The sequence below is a fragment of the Macaca thibetana genome, chromosome 5 (assembly GCF_024542745.1).
Source record: "Macaca thibetana thibetana isolate TM-01 chromosome 5, ASM2454274v1, whole genome shotgun sequence".
NCBI lineage: Eukaryota > Metazoa > Chordata > Mammalia > Primates > Cercopithecidae > Macaca > Macaca thibetana.
In genome coordinates, this window is record NC_065582.1 from 147418807 (window position 1) to 147439243 (window position 20437).

The 20437-nt window shown below is 41.0% G+C and overlaps 1 protein-coding gene across 2 annotated transcripts in view; it reads left to right on the forward strand.

Annotated features, from left to right (window-relative positions):
- Positions 1 to 3133: 3133 nt before the first annotated feature.
- The window catches only part of RFC1 (replication factor C subunit 1), a 77511-nt gene continuing 60207 nt past the window's right edge, over positions 3134 to 20437 (forward strand). For both annotated transcript variants that reach the window (XM_050790335.1, XM_050790336.1), the window contains exons 1-2: positions 3134 to 3290; positions 18621 to 18749. In XM_050790335.1, the coding sequence (XP_050646292.1) occupies positions 3288 to 3290; positions 18621 to 18749 (132 nt within the window). In that variant the 5' untranslated portion in view covers positions 3134 to 3287. The remainder of the gene's footprint in view (positions 3291 to 18620; positions 18750 to 20437) is intronic.

Genomic DNA, 20437 nt, shown 5'->3' on the forward strand with positions numbered 1-20437 from the left:
AGGCATGAGCCACTGTGCCTGGCCATCTGTGGTTTTTTGATTATTCTCTGCTTTGTGGTATAAAGATATTGCTGAAAATGTCGAAAAGCCCTGCAGATACCCCTTTGGCTAACAGTGATAAGAAAAAGAGGAAGCATTTATGTTTATCTGTGGCAAAGAAAGTCAAGCTATTAGAGAAGTTGGACAGCAGTATAAGTGTCAAAATCTTACAAAAGAGTATGGGATTGGAATAACCACCATATATGACCTGAAGAAACAGAAGGAAAAACTGTTGAAGGTTTATGCTGAAAGTGATGAACAGAAGTTAATGAAAGTGAAAAAACAAAAACAAAAAAACCCTCCCAGCACTTTGGGGGGCTGAGATGGGTAGATCATAAGATCAGGAGTTCAAGACCAGCCTGGCCAAGATGGTAAAACCCCGTCTCTATTAAAAATACAAAAATTAGCCAGCTGTGGTGGTGCATGCCTGTAATCCCATCTACTTGGGAGGCTGAGGCAGAAGAATTGCTTGAACCTGGGAGGGGGAGGTTGCAGTGAGCTGAGACCGTGCCACTGCACTCCAGTGTGGGCGACAGAGCAAGACTCTGTCTCAAAAACAACAAAACCCCAAAACTACATAAAACTAAAAAAAAAATCTCAATCATGTATTGAAAGCATAAATTCATAAGCACCATAGTGAACACATGCCATGTAATGGTATGCTGATCATGAAACAAAGATCTATTACAATGAACTAAAAATGGAAGGGAACTGTGAATATTCAACAGGCTGGTTGCATACATTTAAGAAAAGACAGGCTGTTACATTTTTTAAAAATCTGCAGCAATAAAGCATCTGCTGATCACAAAGCAGTGGAGAAATCTGTTGATGAATTTGCTAATATTATCACTCATGAAAATCCAACACCAGACCAAGTCTATAATATTGCTGAAACATCACTGTTTTGGTGTTATTGCCCCAGATAGATACTAACTACAGCTGATGAGCTAGCCCATAAAGGAATTAAGGATGGGAAGGATGGAATAACAGTGCTGACATGTGCTAGTGCAGCAGGCATCCATAAATGTAAACTTGGCTGTGATAGGCAAAAGCTTATACCCGTACTGTTTTCAAGGAGTGAATTTGTTTCCATTCCATTATTGTGCTAACAAAAAGGCATGAATCAGCAGGAATATCTTTTCTTTTCTGATTGGTTTCACTTTTTTTTTTTTCCTGAGACAAGGCATCTCAAAGTGCTAGGATTATAGGCATGTGCCACCATGCTCAGAGTCCTATTCTGGAGTTTTCAAAAATATTTCCATTCTGGATACCTATTACTTTACAAGAAACCATTCCAATACCTATTACCTTAACAGAGCAATCATTTAATTATGTTCACACTACTGTGGGTCAGGAAATTTGGACAGGCCTTGACTACGTGATTTTTCTGCTCTCCCAGGTGTTGACTGGAGTCAACAAAGCTAGTGAAATTCCATCGGTTGCTGGGATGTTGGGTCTGAGATGGCTTCATTTACATGCATGGTGCCTGGTGGAGATGGCTATAAGGCTGGTCTCAGATGACCACCTCCCTGGCTTTACATGGTGCTCCAAGAGAGCATGACAGGAGCTGCCAGTCTTCTTAAAGCTTAGGTCTGGAATTGGCATAGTATCACTTCCATTGTGTTCTTTGGTCAAATCAGTCACAGGCCAGTCCAGGTTCAAGGCAGGAGTTTCAAAGCACATGCAGTCATTTTAAATCTGGTATATTTCTGAGATAGAGTATTTTCAAGTAAATAAATATTCCTAAGGAAAACACTCTCACAAAGAAGTTACAGGCTCCTGACTTAAGTCTCATTTAAACTCAAGGAAGGCTTCAAATGCCAAAAAAAAAAAAAAAAAAGCAAAAGTTAAGAGGAATGTAATATAAAAGATACATACAACTTTTTACGTGTCTTATTTACTCATTTATTGATTTATAACACAATGAACATTATAAATTGGCGTAGGTCCTCTAAAATTATGGGCAAAAATTTGTGTGATGTGTCTGCTAAGACAAAACCGAGGCACAGTAACTTGCCCTTGGTCAGATAAATAGCACGTGGTGGGGCTGGAGACCCAGCATCCTGGCTTCGGAGGGACCAGTGCAGTGAGGCCCTGTTAATAAGTAACAGTCTGTTTGTAAATTGGGAATAAGAGTACTCAGTGTCATCATGGGGATAAAATGAGCTAGGCTAGTCCAGAGCTGCACATATAAAAATAAATGTATAATAAATACAGGCTGTTGATGTTCAGGCTCTGATATCTTTCGTCCTAAAGATGTTGGTATCATAAAGTGCAAGACCCAACAGGGGGTGGATGGGTGAGAATTTCAAAAGTGTAGCTAGAGCCAAAGCTGGAGATACTGCTTTCTCCATTGAACTCTTTATGGTCTCGTTTTTCTCTTGAAATCGTATGCAAATGTTTCATTCTATTCCACGATTCAATTGCTTATCTATTCATATAAAACTGGTATACTCCAAAGCTTTCGGTATCTTTTTTTTTTTTTTTGAGACAGACTTTCCCTCTGTCGCCCAGGCTGGAGGGCAGTAGCTCTATCTCGGCTCACTGCAATCTCTGCTCCTGGGTTCAAGCAATTCTCCTGTCTTAGTCTCCGAGCAGCTGGGACTACAGGCACACGTCACCACCCCTGGCTAATTTTTGTATTTTTAGTAGAGACGGGGTTTCACCATATTGGTCAGGCTGGTCTCGAACTCCTGACCTCAGGTGACCCACCCGCTTCGGCCTCCCAAAGTGCTGGGATTACAGGGGTGAGCCACCGCGTCCGGCCGCTTGATGAAACCTATTACAGAATAGATATTTATACATAATATGTAAAATGCGCAGCTAAAACGTTTATCTTACTGCAGTTAGTAGTAAAAACTTTTGAAAGTTACTGTAGGGAAGTGCACTATCCAGACGTGTAATCGGGAGGTACTTGGGTACCCCGCCTTCCAAGGAAACCAATATAGGATCCACCTACTTTAGTGCCCGTGCCAAAAACCGAGCTCACACCACAGCACCGTGGTTCCTCGCGATGGCAGCGGCCCGCCTGCCCTCCGGGCGGCACCTGGGCAGGCGTCGCACCTCCCGCCTCTGGGTGGGACGGAAGGAAAGCTCGCGCCTCCTGACGTCATCACCGCGCGCCGCTATCTTCGCCTTCTTCCACTTCGCGGGAGAAGTTGTTGGCGCGAATGGATCCTGAGCCCCGATAACGGATTCCTCAACCGGCCGGCCCGCCAGCCAGCCAGCGCCTTCATCCTGGGGCTGCGATGGTGAGCCGCTGGGGGAGGCCGTGGGGCTCGGGGTCTGGGGAGGCTTTGCAGGCCTGGTGTGGACGGGGCACTCCTGGTATGCAGGGTGGGGGAGGATGGCGGTGGGTGGTTCCGGAGGCGAGCAAAGGCAGAGAAGGGGCCGCACACTGGGTACTGGACGCAAAACTTTCCTTGCACCGCGGGCTGAAGCTCTGGGCTGCAGCCAGCGCTCAGGGATTTTGTTGCTACGTGTACTTGCACTTTCCCCCCCCACTCCTGGGGGAAGGGAGAAAGGAAGAGAGGAAGAAGGATGGATGGTGGTTTTGGGACGCGTTGGTAAAGTTATTTTCTTGTTCGGCCTTTCTCGAACCACAGTTTGAGTACTGCCTAGGGCGTGGATTTCAAGCTTTGGGTCACGAGGGAGAAGAATGTAACAAACTTTTCTTAGGGAATATGTTGTGTAGGGCCTTAAACTTTTATCATTAACAGCTCAGCTTGTCTCATCTCCACTTGTCATTAACGATCACCTGAGCGGTGCTGAGACCGAGGGCATGGAGAGGATATTTTATTTTGTTTAGATGAGTTCATAGGAGTCAAAAGGATAACACGGCTTACTAGGAAAAAGAAGTGCAGCGAATAGAAACAGATGCAAGACATTTGACAGCTGTCGTCCTCTTATCACCTGGTGTTAAAAATAATCTTAAAAAAACCCAAACCTCACTGCATAATTCTGGATAAAACATTCAGACAAATTGAAAGTGAAATAATTATGCAGCCAGCAAAGCAGACATTCCTGATGGTGTGGCAATGGATATGGCTCTGTGTTTGAAATATTTTTAAAGGACAATTTAAAATGTTCCATTAAACTAGAAGATACTTAACAATCCGATATAATTTTTTTCAATCATTGGTCAACTTGTCACAGAGACAACATTCTAGGGGGTGGAAATTTTATGCCACATTGGGAAACGTTGCAGTCCTTTGTGTTTCTTCTCAAAAAAGGGCAACAGTAATGATAGTAGCTACCTTGTACCAACCATCTTCTTTAGGTCAATATGTGAACTGTTGGTTTTTCATTTTTTTTTTTTTTTTTCATTTCAACCCACATCGATGCAGTTTTACAGACAGTACAAGCATCTTTCTGGAATTTAAACAGTGTGTCATACAACTAGCAGGTGGTTGAACTAGAATTAGAATCTTGGTGTTTCTGACCACTATGCTATACTACCTCGCTATAATGATCATCATTACAGTTTGGAGGTCAAGGTACTGTGGTATTTTGGAAACTTGATGAGATTTGGAGTCTTGAAGATGAAGAACGTGGTTATGTTTTAGTTTAATGGTTTATAGATTAATTTATAGTTATATTACTATGTTAGTATGGTCTAGTTTAATAGTTATGTGGTCTTGGGCAAGTAAATAGCTTACGTCTAATCTCTTTAAGCTTCTATTTCCTTATCTGTAAGAGGGGAAAATAATAGCTGCTATAGAGATTGTTTTGGGAATTAAGCAAGATGTATAGGTAAAGCTTCCATTCTGGTGCCTGGCATGTTAGGCAACTACCAATGATCTATTTTCTCAGAAAGGACTCTATGGAAAGTTACATAGATGTTAAGAGGCATGGTAGATTCCTGTGTCATTTATGGTGAACATAGCTTGTGTGGTCAATTTTTGATCATTCAGGTCCTTTTACTTTTGGTTCTTTTCTTCCTTTAATACTCCCGTTCATGGTGCAGATAAAAAATAGACCTCTTCTCAGAAAAGAAATAGGTCAAATTAGTCAGCTTTGTTGTTAATGGGAAAACGTTCTATGAGGTAGATGAGAATTTTGTATTATATTGATATTTAATTTAGCCCTTCAGTCTCTAGTGCAACAATTAGCAAAACCCTAGACTAAAATTGATTCAACAAATGCTTATTGAACACCTGTGCAAAGTTATAAGACAGTAGTTCTTTTTTTTTTCCTTTCCCTCAAACTGTGTCATTGGGTATGAAGGACAGTAGTTCTCAATCTTTGTTTTAGTTACAGTTTCCTTTGATAAATATAGTGAATGATATGCAAATTTTCTGCCCAGAGAAATGCATATAGGCACATACACACTATTTTAAGGGATTGACCTATCTTCTTTTTTTTTCTTTTCTTTTTTTTTTTTTTTTAAAGACAAGGTCTTGCTCTGTTGCCCAGGCTGGAGTGCAGTGGTGTAATGATAGTTCACTGCCACCTCTAATTCCCGGGTACAAGCGATCCTTCCACCCTGGCCTCTCAAAGCTTTGGGATTACAGGCATGAGCCACTGTGCCTGGCATATTCACTTCTCTTCTTCTTTTTCTTTTTGAGAGTCTTGCTGTGTTGCCCAGGCTGGAGTGCAGTGGTGTAGTCTTGGCTTACTGCAACCTCTGCCTCCCAGGTTTAAGCGATTCTCATGCCTCAGCCTCCCCAGTAGCTGGGATTACAGGTGTCTGCCACCATGCCCAGCTATTTTATTTTTTTATATTTAGTAGAGATGAAGTTTCACCATGTTGGCCAGGCTGGTCTGGAACTCCTGGCTTCAAATTGATCCACCTGCCTCGGCCTCTTACAGTGCCGGGATTACAGGTATGAGCCACTATTCCTGGCCTATTCACTTGTCTTCTGAAGCCCATCCATAGACAGCTCTTGCCTTGGAAGCTGCATTGAAAACAAAAATTCTAATTAAAAGTTATCAATAAAGAAATAAAGTGTATGTATTCACACAGTGGAATACTGTGCAACCTTTATAAAATTGAGAAAACTTTATACTCTGATACGAAACAATTGCCAAAATAAAAATCTCTCTGGAAAGATACAGAAGGAACCAACTGATAATATTTGTTGCCTCCAGAGATGGGAAGTATGTATCTGAGAGGCAGGATAAGAGGGAGACTTTTTACCCTTTTGAAATTTGAACCACGTGAATATATTATCTACTAAAGGAATAGAAAGAAAATTAAAAGTAAAGAAGCCATGTGGACATTTGAATTTCACTGAGATTTAATTGTTTGCACAAAACTTGAGTAAAACCTGACAGATGCCATTTTTAAGAAGTCAGCATATATAATTAATTGGTTGGTATAATTATTGAAAATATGCATAAGATTGAACTAAACACACATGAGACTTCAGGAACAGCCTTTTGAAGAGCTGTGAGGTCAGTTTAAATAAGTTGTGGTCTGAACTGTTTCATTGCCCCACTCCTAGAGGCAGCTTTCACATCATGGTGTACTATGTGGAATGCTCTCCCTGGAGCAGTGCTTGACTTTGTTATAATATCGTTTTTGCCAAATAATATGCTTTTGCCATGCGTACGTATCTGAACTTGGCCTCTAAGGCCCCTACCTACCTCTCTGATTTTCTCTCTCTGTCTTTTGAGTGTGTTAGGTTGGTTCTGTTTCTCTTTTAGAGCTTTTGTTGTTGCTATTTTCTCTCTTCGAAATACTCTCCCTCCACATCCTTGAGTGTCTGCTTTTTTTTCATCATTTAAGTTTCTCTTGCCTGATCCAAGGTCATGAAGATTTATGCTTAAGAGCTTTGTAGTTTTAGCTCTTACATTTAGGACTTTTATCCATTTTTGAGTTAATTTTTATATATTGTGTGAAGTATAGAGGTCCAACTTTATTCTTTTGTATGTGGACATCTAGTTGTCCCAGCATCATTTTTTGAAAAGACTCTTCTTTCTCCATTGAATTATTTTGGCACCCTCGTCAAAAATCAGTTGACTGTAAATGTGAGAGTTGTTTTCTAAACTCCCAGTTCTATTCCATTGATCTGTACATCTATCTGAATGCCAGCAACACACTGCATTACTGTGGCTTTGTAATAATTTTTGAAGTCAGGAAGTATGTACTCCACCTTTGTTCTTTTTCAAGATTGTTTAGGCTATTCCATTTCCTTGAATTTCCATATGAATTTTAGAATCAGCAAAGATACCACATGGAATTTTGATAGAAAATTTATTGAATCTGTAGGCCAATTTAGGGAATATTGCCATCTTAACAATATTAAATCTTCCCATCCATTAATGTGGGATGCCTTCATTTGTTAGGTCTTCAGTTTGTTTAAACAGTATTTTGTAGTTTTTCATTGTATGAGTTTTACACTTCATTTGTTAAATATATTCCTAAGTATTTTATTCTTTTTGGTGATTTTTTAAGTGGAACTGCTTTCTTTTTTTTTTTCTTTTGAGACAGAGTCTCACTCTGTCCCCCACACTGGAGTGCAGTGGCACAATCTCGGCTTACTACAAGCTCTGCCTCCCAGGTTCATGCCATTCTCCTGCCTCAGCCTCCTGAGTAGCTGGGCGTACAGGCACCCGCCACCATGCCCGGCTAATTTTTTGTATTTTTAGTAGAGACAGGGTTTCACCGTGTTAGCCAGGATGGTCTCGATCTCCTGACCTCGTGATCCGCCCGCCTCGGCCTTCCAAAGTACAGGATTACAGATGTGAGCCACCGCGCCCGGCCAGAACTGCTTTCCTAATTTCATTTTTGGATTGTTTATTGCAAAAGTATACAGAAATACAATTGATTTTTGTATATTGATCTTGTATCCTTGCTGAACTCATTATTCAAAGTGTTTAGTGGATTTCTTATGTTTTTCTGTAAGATTGTTTCATCTGAAAACACATTGGTTTACTTCTTGTTCAATGTAGGTGGCTTTTATTTCATTTTATTGCCTAATTCTTTTGCTAGAAACTCGACAACATTGAGTACAAGTGGCAAGAGCAGACATATTTTTTCCTGTTTTTAGGGGGAAAGCCCTCCAACCACTTACTTTTTGCTTCCAAAGTATGAGGCCTTAATATAATTTTAAATATTTTCTTTATTTGTTTATTGATTGATTGATTGAAACGGAGTCTCGCTGTTACCCAGGCTGGAGTGCAGTGGCATGATACCAGCTCACTGCAACCTCCACCTCCCAGGTTCAAGCAATTCTCCTGCCTTAGCCTCCCAAGTAGCTGGGACTACAGGCATGTGCCACCACAACTGACTGTTTTTTCTGTTTTTAGCAGACGGGGTTTTGTCCTGTTGGCCAGGCTGGTCTCAAGCTCCTGGCCTCAGGTAATCTGTCCGCCTCAGCCTCCCAAAGTGCTGAGATTATAGGTGTGAACCACTGTGCCTGGCTTAAATACTTTAAAATTATTTCATGATTTTCTTTTCTGTCCTCCCACTAGTTAAATCATTTTATAATTTATTCAGATATATGATTTTGCATTTTAGTGATTTTTAGGATAAAATATTTTTATACTTGGATAGACTTGTGAAGTATGTTGATGATAATCAGTTTCTGCTCATGGATTTGATGGGCTTTTAAAAAATATTAACCAGAAATACTTGTATTTCTTTATTACTTTCAAAATAGAGAAGTAAAACCAAAATACAGTATTTTGTCAACCACTCTGCAGTGTACTGCGGTACTTATTTTGCATAAAACTGTGTACTCTTCAGATAAAATGAACACATAATTTGCTTTCTCTTCTTTTTTTTTTTTTTTGAGGTGGAGTCTCGCTCTGTTGCCCAGGCTAGAGCGTAGTGGTACAATTTCAGCTCACTGCAACCTCCGCTTCCCAGGTTCAAGCAATTCTCTTGCCTCAGCCTCCAAGTAGCTGGGACTGCAGGTGCTCGCCTGTATTTTGAAATACAAAAATCACCAGCCGATTTTTGTATTTTGTTTTGTTTTATTTATTTTTTTTATAGAGATGGAGTCTCGCCTTGTCACCCAGGCTGCAGTGCAGTGGCGTGATCTTGGCTCACTGCCAACCTCTGCTGCCCTGGTTCAAGCGATTCTCTTGCCTCAGCCTCCCCAGTAACTGGGACTACAGGCATGTGCCACCACATCTGGCTAACTTTTTTGTGTTTTTAGTAAAGACGGGGTTTCCCCATGTTGGCCAGTCTGTTCTCGAACTCCTGACCTCTGGTGATCTGCCTGCCTCTGCCTCCCAAAGTGCTGGGATTATAGGGGTGAGCCACCACACCTGGCCAATTTCTGTATTTTCAGTAGTGATGAGGTTTCACTATGTTGGCCAGGCTGGTCTCGAACTCCTGACCTCAAGCCATGCACCCGCCTTGGCCTCCCAAAGTGCTGGGATTAAGGTGTGAGCCACCGCACCCGGCCAAAAAAAGAAAATATTTTTGTGTTGCCTTCGTTTTTATTTATTAACTATTATTTTTAAATTTTTTATTTCCATGGGTTTTTGGGGAACAGGTGAGATTTTGGTGCATCCATCACCTGAGTAGTATGTATGAATCCAGTTTGTAGTCTTTTATCCCTCACTTCCTTCCCACCGGTTCCCTGACTCCCTAGAGTCCATTGTATTATTATCATTATTTTTTTGTTTCTGAGGGGGTCTTGCTCTGTCCCCCAGGCTGGAGTGCAGTGGTGATCTCGGCTCACTGCAAGCTCCACCTCCCAGGTTCACCCCATTCTCCTGCCTCAGCCTCCCGAGTAGCTGGGACTACAGGCTCCTGCCACCATGCCCAGCTAATTTTTTGTATTTTTGGTAGAGACGGGGTTTCACTGTGTTAGCCAGGATGGTCTCAATCTCCTGACCTTGTGATCCATCCACCTCGGCCTCCCAAAATGCTGCGCCCAGCCCATTGTATTGTTCTTATGCCTTTGCATCCTCATAGCTTAGCTCCCACTTATAAGTGAGTGAGAACATACAATGTTTGGTTTTTCATTCCTGAGTTACTTCACTTAGAATAATAGTCTCCAGTTCCATCTGGGTTGCTGCGAATGCCATTAATTTATTCCTTTTTATGGTTCAGTAGTATTCCATTGTGTGTGTGTATGTATATATATGTATATATATATCCCACAGTTTTTTTTATCTACTTGTTGATTGATGGGCTGAATGACTTAATATTTTAAAAGAGCTCAAATCATTGCATGGCACAGGGTGAGGCCTCTAGAAAGGTGTGTTAAGTAAACAAATGAACTCCTGAATCAGGGCAGTGGCAGTGGGAATAGAGGGGAGAAGACAGCAGTATTTGGGAGATAGTTTAGGTTGGATGATTAGGTGGAAGGTCAGAGTGAGAAGGAAAAGCCGTGGCCATGTTTCTGTTTTGGGTGAATGGTGGTGCTGTGCATGGAGATGGGGAATAAAGGGAGAGAAGCAAGTCCCAGCTGAAGATGAATTTAGTTGAGGACATTATTAGTTGGAGGTACCTTTGGGGGATTTGCACAGAGGTGGATTTGGCTGCATGTTGGCTGCATGAATATGGAGTTCAGAGCTGGTCTTGAGAAACAGACATGAGATTTAGGAAGTATCAGTATGTACATAAGTGGTACTGGGGTTAAGTAGGTGTGAGTTAGTTCGCACAGTGTGAGTGTGTGGTTCCGGAGTTTTGACTTGGGATTCCCAATAGGCTTTAGGGGAAAACCCCTAACATTGGATACAAAGTTTTGTGTAAATGTTTGTTTTTTCATGTATCTGTGGAAAATATATGTACTTTCATCCACAAAAGCATAAAAACAATTGGCATGATGAGTGGGAGAGCACCTGCTTTGTTTCCTTGGCACACATTTTGGCTTATTTTAATAAATGAGCAACTTGTTGCAGGTATTGACAACTTCCTTCACTAGCATATAAGCTCTGTAACGGCAGGGGCCACAAGGAGAGGGAACTGCTGTATAACGTGTGGCTCACGGTGCGTTTTCCACAAATATTAGAGGAATGAATAAGTACAAGTAAACTTTATATTTCCACTAAAAATATAAATAAACTAGAAGGTAAAACTTCCTGGTATAAAAACATCTCTAGCACTGTTGCATGACTTTATATCTAAGCAATTAAAACACTTAGTGACGAATAATATAGCCTAGAGAAATACAGTTATTTTATGATGTTGTAGGTCTCTTTTCACTTTGGACTTAATTTCTTTTTTTTTGAAACGGAATTTCACTCTTGCCCAGGCTGGAGTGCAATGGCGTGATCTCGGCTCACCGCAACCTCCGCCTCCTGGGTGCAAGCGATTCTCCTGTCTCAGCCTCCCGAGTAGCTGGGATTACAGGTGTGCACCACCATGCCCGGCTAATTTTGCATTTTTAGTAGAGACAGGGCTTCTCCATGTAGGTCAGGCTGGTCTTGAACTCCTGACCTCAGGTGGTCCACACATCTCGGCCTCCCAAAGTGCTGGGATTACAGGTGTGAGCCGCCGCACCTGGCCCGGTTGGACTTAATTTCTGTGTTCATATAAATAGTTTAAATTTGATTTTTTTTGGCTCAGAAGTCAGTTGTAAAAAGTTAGCTTCTGGGCTGGGCTTTGTGGCTCACGCCTGTAATCCTGGCACTTTGGGAGGCGGATTGTGAGGTCAGGAGTTCGAGACCAGCCTGGCCAGCAAAGTGAAACCCTGTCTCTACTAAAAATACAGAAAAATTAGCTGGGTATGGTGGTGGGCGCCTGTAATCCCAGCTACTCGGGAGACTGAGGCAGGACAACTGCGTGAACCTGGGAGGTGGAGCTTGCAGTGAGCTGAAATCACCCCACTGCACTCCAGCCTGGGCGACAGTGGGAGACTCTGTATCAAGAAAAAAAAAAAGTTAGCTCCTGGATGAATAAAAACCATAATCAGAGTACATTAGCCCTGGTGAAAATGTCAAAATTCTGAAATAAACCATTAGATCAGGCATAAACAGTCTCAAATGCTTTAGTTATGCAGGTATGAAAACATAACTTATTTTTTTAAACCTAATTTAGGTAATTGTTTCAATTTGCTATTTAATATGCCTGTGTCGGTTTGTATTTTTGGATCAGGTACTTGGAAACTTCTGTGATAGAGTGTTTCATTGAATGCGTAAAGTTCAGTGATAGTAAATATTATGACTTCAGAATCTTATACTTCCCCCTTGTCACAACAGCAGTAGAAATGGGTCTTTTTGCTCTCATGGGAGTGGCCTCGCAGGTAGACTTAACAGATACTGGGGTGAATAGGGGAAGTAATTTCTATTCTCTATTTCTGTTCACTCAGTGTGCTTTATTTCATCTGTTCTTTCTTTTCTGTGCTCTGCTTTGTTTTCTAAAGACAGATTAAAGAAAGATTAGGAACAGAAAGTAGAATGAAAGCTTCACAAGAACAGAGACCTAGCGTCTTTTGTTTATCCCAAGCATCAAGAATAGTTCCTGGTCCATAAAAGGCTCTGAGTAAATATTTCTTGAATGGATAAATGAATGATTGAATGAAAAGAGTTGATGCGGGCTCTTAAAATTCTTCCTAGCTAGAACTTGTTACTGTTCAAAGGTTTTTCAGACCACACTTACATTTCACTCACCAGTGTTTTCCTCAGAGAAGTTTTTGAGACCCATTCTAGACTGTTAAATTAGTAACATCAATTATAAATCTAGAGATATTTCTGATTTCTTTAAAAAAACTTATTTGTCTGGCTTAAAACAAATTTTAAAGAAGAGGAAATGTCCTAATAAAAGTGAAAGTATATTTTTGTTTTTTGTAGCCACAATATTGTAATATGAGAGTAACAGAAAATCAGTTATAGAAACTCAATTTTATTAACTCAGAAATACTATATAATCAGCATTAATTTAATACCTTCTTAAAATTTCTTAGGTAAAGTCATAGCACAAAGTTAATCCCAATTAAAGATTCTTTTAATACATAATCTTTAAAAACAAATCTACCATTAATTTTGTTTTACATAATCAAGAACCTCTCTTTCTGAGTGCAGTTGTGAAGGTCAGTGGCCTGAGAAATAACAGTTCATGTGTTCAGTGAATTTTTTTTTTTTTTTTTAAAAACGGAATTTTGCACTATTTCCCCAGGCTGGAGTGCAGTGGTATGATCTTGGCCCACTGCAACCTCCGCCTCCCGGGTTCAAGAGATTCTCCTGCCTCAGTCTCCTGAGTAGCTGGGATTACAGGCACGCACTACCACGCCCAGCTAATTTTTGTATTTTTAGTAGAGATGGGGTTTTGCCACGTTGGTCAGGACGGTCTGGAACTCCTGACCTTGTGATCTGCCTGCCTCGGCCTCCCAAAGTGCTGGTTTACAGGCGTGAGCCATCACGCCCTGCTGACTATTTCTTTTAGAAATGAAATTACTGGGCAAAGGGTATGTACCTTTAAAATTTTGATAAGTGTGGCTAGATTGCCTTCCATAAAGGTTATACCAGTTTTTTTTTTAAGGTGAAGTCTTGCTCTGTCACCAGGCCAGAGTGCAGTGGCATGATCTCCGCTCACTGCAACCTCTACCTCCTGGGTTCAAGCGATTCTCCTGCCTCAGCTTCCCAAGTCGCTGGGACTACAGGTGTGCGCCACCATGCCCAGCTAATTTTTGTATTTTTAGTAGAGATGGGGTTTCACCATGTTGGCCAGGATGGTCTCGATCCCTTGACCTCGTGATCCACCCGCCTCAGCCTCCCAAAGTGCTGGGATTACAGGCATGAGCCATCGTACCTGGCCGAGGTTATACCAGTTTTTACTTCTGTCAGCAGTAAGAGTGCGTGAGCATCTGTTTCCTCACATCCTTGACAGATATGGGCATTATCAGTCTTTTAAAACTTAGGGGAAAATGATCAAGTTTTAATGTATCTGCTTATTTGTGACGTCTAGTATTTTTTGTGTTTGTTGGTTATTTGCATTTATTTTATACTTTGCCTATTAGGAGCTTTTATTTATTTTTCTATTGATTGGGTTATCTTTTATTGATTTGTAGGAACCCTTTTTTACATGTTGTGTGTGTGTGTGTGTATGTGTGTGTGTGTTTTAAGATAGGGTATTGCTCTGTTGCCCGGGTTAGAGTACAGTGGTTTGATGGTCATGGCTCACTGCAGCCTCAAACTCTTGGTGCACAAGTGATCCTCCCACCTCAGCCTTCTGAGTAGCTGGGACTACAGGCATGCAGGCATGTGTCACCACACCAAGCTGATTTTTTTTTTTTAAATTTGTAGTGATGGGGGTCTCCCTGTGTTGCCCTGGCTGGTATTGAACTCTTGGGCTCAAATGATCCTCCCGCCTTGGCCTCTCAAAGTGTTGGGATTACAGGCGTGGGCCACCACACCTGGCTTGTTGTACAGATATATATATATATATATTTTTTTTTTTTTTTTGAGACGAGTGTCGCTCTGTCGCCCAGACTGGAGTGCAGAGGGGCATTCTCGGCTCACTGCAACCTCTGCCTCCAAGGTTCAAGGGATTCTTGTGCCTCAGCCCCCTGAGTAGCTAGGATTACAGGTGTGCACCACCACACCTGACCAATTTTTGTATTTTTAGTAGAGACAGGGTTTTGCTATGTTGGCCAGGCTGGTCTCAAACTGCTGTCTCAAGCAGTCCACCTGCCTCGGCCTCGAAAGTGCTGGAAATACAGGCGTGAGCCACTGCGTCCAGCCTGTTGTAGATATTTTTAAGTTAGTTGCTTTTTTTTTTTTTTTTTTTTTTTTTTTTTTTGAGATAGTTTCACTATGTTGTCCAGGTTGAACTTGAACTCCTGGGTTCAAGCAATCCTCTTGTCTCAGCCTCTCTGGTAGCTGGGACTATAGGTGTGCACCACAGTGCCCAGCTCTGTTGCTTGCATTTTAACTTTGTTTATGACACTTTTATTTTTGTGTAGTAAAATCTACCTTTCTTTAGGGATGGTTTCTGGCCTTGATGTTCTGCTTTGAGGGCCTTCCACTTGCCAAGATTGAAAAATAAATATAAACATTTGTTCCTTTCTCCACTCATATGCTCAACAAGAATTATTCTATGCAGGCAAGAGAAATGTTTAGATCCATTATTTGGGAGTTAGACTTGTTTTTCTGCATTTCATGAAGTCTTTGAAGGTCTAGAACACTGGACAGCAAATGTTAATTGGAAGAGTCAGGTGAAGTCACACACTATAAATTAAGGACAAATTGCTGACCTTTGCCTCTTAGATGTTTACACCCCAGATGACTGCTTACACTGGAGATAGTTCTAAAAAAGTATGAGTAAAATGGCTTCCATTCTGATGAAAATTATTTTCTAAAAACTTTGATTTTTGGTGTATACTGAGTTAGGTTAGGATGCTGCAATTTCTTTAACTCTTACGTTGCCATCAGAGTATGGGGTAGTTTAGGGGAGTAGGGTAAAGTAATGCAAAAGGAAAGAAAGGAGGATGTGAGTGGAAATAATTACGTAGGGAGGAAATGGTGTAACAGTGCTAAGGAGTGGCAGTGCAGATTTTTGTGCAGACAAAACCCAGACAACTCAATGTTACCAGTAGCTGGATGTTCTGAATTACATTTTGTTTTCTTTCTCTTCTCAGTTTTAAGCATTTTTGGTCTGAAAACAGGTTGAAAACCACCACTTGCTTTAACCAGGTTATTAATTTACAGTTTGGTTATTTCCATGGCACACATGCACTATCATTCTGTCTTTCTCTGTGTGTATGTGTTTAAACAATCACTACTTTTTATTTTTATTTTTAAAATGTTTCTATCTATGAGCTCACTTAGAACAGTCAGGATTGTTTGAGTGAAGAATCACTGTGTAATTTCAAAAAAGTGAAACTGATGTGAAACTCATTTGCTCCAGAAGCAATAAAGTAGTTGTCAGCCTCAGACTTGATTCTCTGTAATTATAGGAAAGAAGGTGGTTTTCTTTATTGTTCTTCTCCTCTTTAGCATCTGACACAGATGTCTCAGTTTCATAGCTGAGACACCCATTCTGTAAGCAGTATCTTTTAAACTTAGATTTAATTAGGATGGATTTGTAACTAGGAGATTTACAAAAGAGGATATATGTAAAGCCAGAGAAGTCTTTAATCCTTTTTTTAAATATTTGTTTATTTTGACCGGGCGCGGTGGCTCAAGCCTGTAATCCCAGCACTTTGGGAGGCCGAGACGGGCAGATCACAAGGTCAGGAGATCGAGACCATCCTGGCTAACACGGTGAAACCCCGTCTCCACTAAAAAATACAAAAAACTAGCCGGGCGAGGTGGCGGGCGCCTGTAGTCCCAGCTACTTGGGAGGCTGAGGCAGGAGAATGGTGTGAACCCAGGAGGCGGAGCTTGCAGTGAGCTGAGATCCAGTCATTGCACTCCAGTTTGGGCGATAGAGCGAGACTCCGTCTCAAAAAAAAAAAAAATTATTTATTTACTTATTTTTGAGACAAAGTCTCATTCTGTCACCTAGGCTGGAGTGCAGTGATGCAATCTCACCACACTGCAACTTCTGCCTCCCAGGTTCAAGCGATTCTCGTGCTCCAGTCTTCTGAGTAGTTGGATTATAGGCGTGTGCCACCATGCCTGGCTAGTTTTCAGATTTTTAGTAGAAATGGGTTTTCACCATGTTGACCAGGCTGGTCTTGAACTGGCCTCAAGTGATTGTTTTGCATCGACCTCCCAAAGTGCTGGGATTACAGGCAAGAGCTACCTTGCCTGACCTTTTAAAAAAATTATTTAACATGCTATGTACCTCAATTATCTGCTTTGTTTATTGGCTTAGCCACAAAGTTACGTGTGTGTGTGTGTGTGTGTGTTTCACACTTATTTGGGATTTTTGACATTGTAAGAGTATAACAATTATTGTCAGGATCTAGGAAATAATTGCTAACTTTTCTTAAACTTTACAAAGTACTTTTGTAGGCATTTCTCTCATGCAATAAAGAGAGGTAGGCTATAGGGATAAAAAGTGATAAAAACTGGTGATTACAACTATCAAGAATAGGAAGAGGGAAAATGATACAGGTGGTTCTTAAACCCAGTTCTTTGGAATTCAGATCCTATGTTCTCATTATTTTTTCTTCCTTATACCCTTTTCTATAAGCAGAGATAATGATAAACAGAGTGTTTCAGTAATATAAAGGGATGATAGTTCAGAAATGAGATGAGGGGAAGATTTTTACTGAGCCAGAATTGTGGTAGATGCATAATTAATCCACATAAAGGGTCAATATTAGTCCCACTTTACTGAGGAGAAAACAGATAATACACAGTAGCTTGCCCAAAATCACACAGGTAGAAAACACTAGAGCACAGATTTGAATTAAGGCTTCCAATTCTAAGGTCTGTTCCCTTTCCTCTATACCGCAGTTTCTTAAACTAAATTTTAGAGAGGTGGGGAAGACTATGCAAAGGTTAGGAAAAGTGATTGATTTTAATTGTAATTAAATACAATTACATTGTAAATGTTTCAGTATGATTAATTTGAATTCTGTGGTTTAACAAGGGGGTGATTAAAGAGCGTATTGTAATAAGCATCAAAGGTTTTTTTTTCTTCAGAATGTTGAACAATCATATAAAGGAAAACAATTAGGAGGTTTTTAGTTGCCAGGAATGATTAGGGTTGTGAGAGTTATTCTTCTTTCAGACTGGAGTATACGTTCCACCGACAAGGATCATATTCTCCAACTTTGTCTTCTCCCCAGTTGTGCCTGGGATGATGGGATGTGGATGTGGATGTGCATGCATGATCAATAATAAGTAACTGCTACTTGCCTCTTTAGTAACTCTGCTGTCATTAGCAAAAATATCACTTGCTTATTTTGGTCTGTTTTTGGCCTGATTCTGAGAATTTATATTACTTTTCATTAGACCAATTATTCTTTTTTTTTTTTGGAGACGGAGTCTCGCTATGTCTCCCAGGCAGGCTGGAGTGCAGTGGTGTGACCTGGGCTCACTGTAACCTCTGCCTCCTGGGTTCAAGCAATTCTGCTCCCTCAGACTCCCAAGTAGTTGGAATTACAGGCACCTGTCACCACCATGCCCAGCTAATTTTTTGTGTTTTTAGTAGAGATGGAGTTTCACCATGTTGGCCAGGCTGGTCTCAAACTCCTGACCTCAAGTGACCCACTTGCCTTGGCCTCCCAAAGTGGAGGGATTACAGGCGTGAGCCGTTGTGCCCGGCTGACAAATTATTCTTAACTCAGGTAAAGTTATCAGTTAACTTGTGCACATGAAAAGAAAGCTAGTGTATTCATGGAACTATCTTTTTTTTTTTTTTTTTTTTGAGACGGAGTCTCGCTGTGTCTCCCAGGCTGGAGTGCAGTGGCGTGATCTCGGCTCACTGCAAGCTCCGCCTCCCGGGTTCACGCCATTCTCCCGCCTCAGCCTCCCAAGTAGCTGAGACTACAGGCGCCCGCCACCACGCCCGGCTAGTTTTTTGTATTTTTAGTAGAGATGGGGTTTCACCATGTTAGCCAGGATAGTCTCGATCTCCTGACCTCGTGATCCACCCGCCTCAGCCTCCCAAAGTGCTGGGATTACAGGCTTGAGCCACCGCGCCCGGCCGGAACTATCTTGATAGGGAGAAATTACTCAGGGTAACCCAGTGTGTATATAAAGCTGTCCCATCTTACAATTGAAATTATAATTTTATCTAGTTAATGTTTATTCATGAATCTCCTGTTTTTTTTTGCTTTTAGGACATTCGGAAATTCTTTGGAGTAATACCAAGTGGAAAGAAACTTGTAACTGAAACAGTAAAGAAGAATGAGAAAACAAAGTCTGATGAAGAAACTTTAAAAGCAAAGAAAGGAATAAAGGAAATCAAGGTTAGTTTTCTGGATATAATTTTGCATTGTATGGAATGTAAAATAAGCTCAGTTCTTATACTTTTTTTTTCTTTGAGACGTAGTCTTGCTCTGTTGCCCGGGCTGGAGTGCAGTGACGTGATCTCGGCTCACTGCAAGCTCTGCCTCTCAGGTTCACGCCATTCTCCTGCCTCAGCCTCCTGAGTAGCTGGGACTATAGACACCCGCCACCACGCCTGGCTAATTTGTTGCATATTTAGTAGAGATGGGGTTTCACCGTGTTAGCCACAATGGTCTCGATCTCCTGGCCTTGCAATCCTCCCCCCTCGGCCTCCCAAAGTGCTGGGAGTACAGGCATGAGCCACTGTGCCCAGCCTCAGTTCTTATACTTCATATCTTGGGAAGCTTGATATCAACTCAGAGGAAGCAGGTTTCAACTCAGAGGAAGAAAAAGAGTAATAAGGCTGTTCGTTCGTTTGTTCTTTCTCTCTCTCTCTCTCCTTTTCTCTTTTCTCTTTTCTTTTCTCTTTCCTTTTTTCTTTTCCTCTTCTCTTCTCTTCTCTTCTTTCGACAGGATCTTGCCCTGTTGCCCAGGCTGGAGTGCAGTATCGTGATCACAGCCCACTGCAGCCTCGAACTCCTGGCCTCAAATGATCCTCCTGGCTTTGCCTTCCATGTAGCCAGAACTACAGGTGCTTGCCATTGTGCCTGGCTAATTAAAAAAAATTATTTTTTGATAGAGATGGGGTCTCAATTATGTTAGACAGGCTGGTCTTGAACTCCTGGCCTCAAGTAATCCTCCTGCCCTTGTCTCCCAAGGTGTTGTGATTACAGGTGTGAGCCACCATGCCTGGCCACTAATTCTAATTAATGTAACTTACTACATTCATAGCTTGATGTTTTCCTGATGTAGAGATATAACCCCTTTTAGTTGTTAACACTTTGCATTTTAAGACCAAAGTTTGCTCACAGAGACATGAACCCCTATGCTCAGGTGGATGGTGTGAGATTTCTGGTGATGGAAGGCTTTGGAGGAAAGCTTTATTCTTTCCCCTGTTCTCTATGGGCCTGAGAGAAACTAAGATATAATGTCAATATGGAAAGTAGGCCATGGCTGCAGTAGTATATTTGAATTAATATTATTTCACTTTATGTAAAGTGTAACCATTTTGCAACTCTGCAAGTCCATCTGCCACCATCACTCCATTCTTCACGCCCTAGTTGTCATATATATTACACCTACATACGTTAATACTGCACAATTCAAGGTAATTTTGCTTTAAAAAGATGTGCATTTTTAAAAAAAATTAAGGCAAAAATTGCTCTTTTTATTTTACGCACGTATTTGCTATTTCTGATGCTGTTCATTTCTCACTGAAGATCTGAGTTTTCATCTAACATCATTTTCTTTCAATTTGAAGAATTTTCTTTAGCATTTTTTTGTAGTGTAGGTCTGTTGGTGATAAACCTCTGCTAAGTTTCTGTTAATCTGAAAATGCCTGTATTTTGCCTTCATTCTTGAAGGTTATTTTTGCTGGGTATGGAATTTTGGGTTGACTGTGTTTTAAAAAATTTAAGCCTTTTAAAGATGTTCCACTGTTTTTTGGCTTCCAGTTTGTCTGATGAGATGCCTCCAGTCATTCATATTGTTTTCTCATGTGTGTTGTTTTTCTCATGGTTCATTAAAGAATTTTTAAATTTTTGGTTTT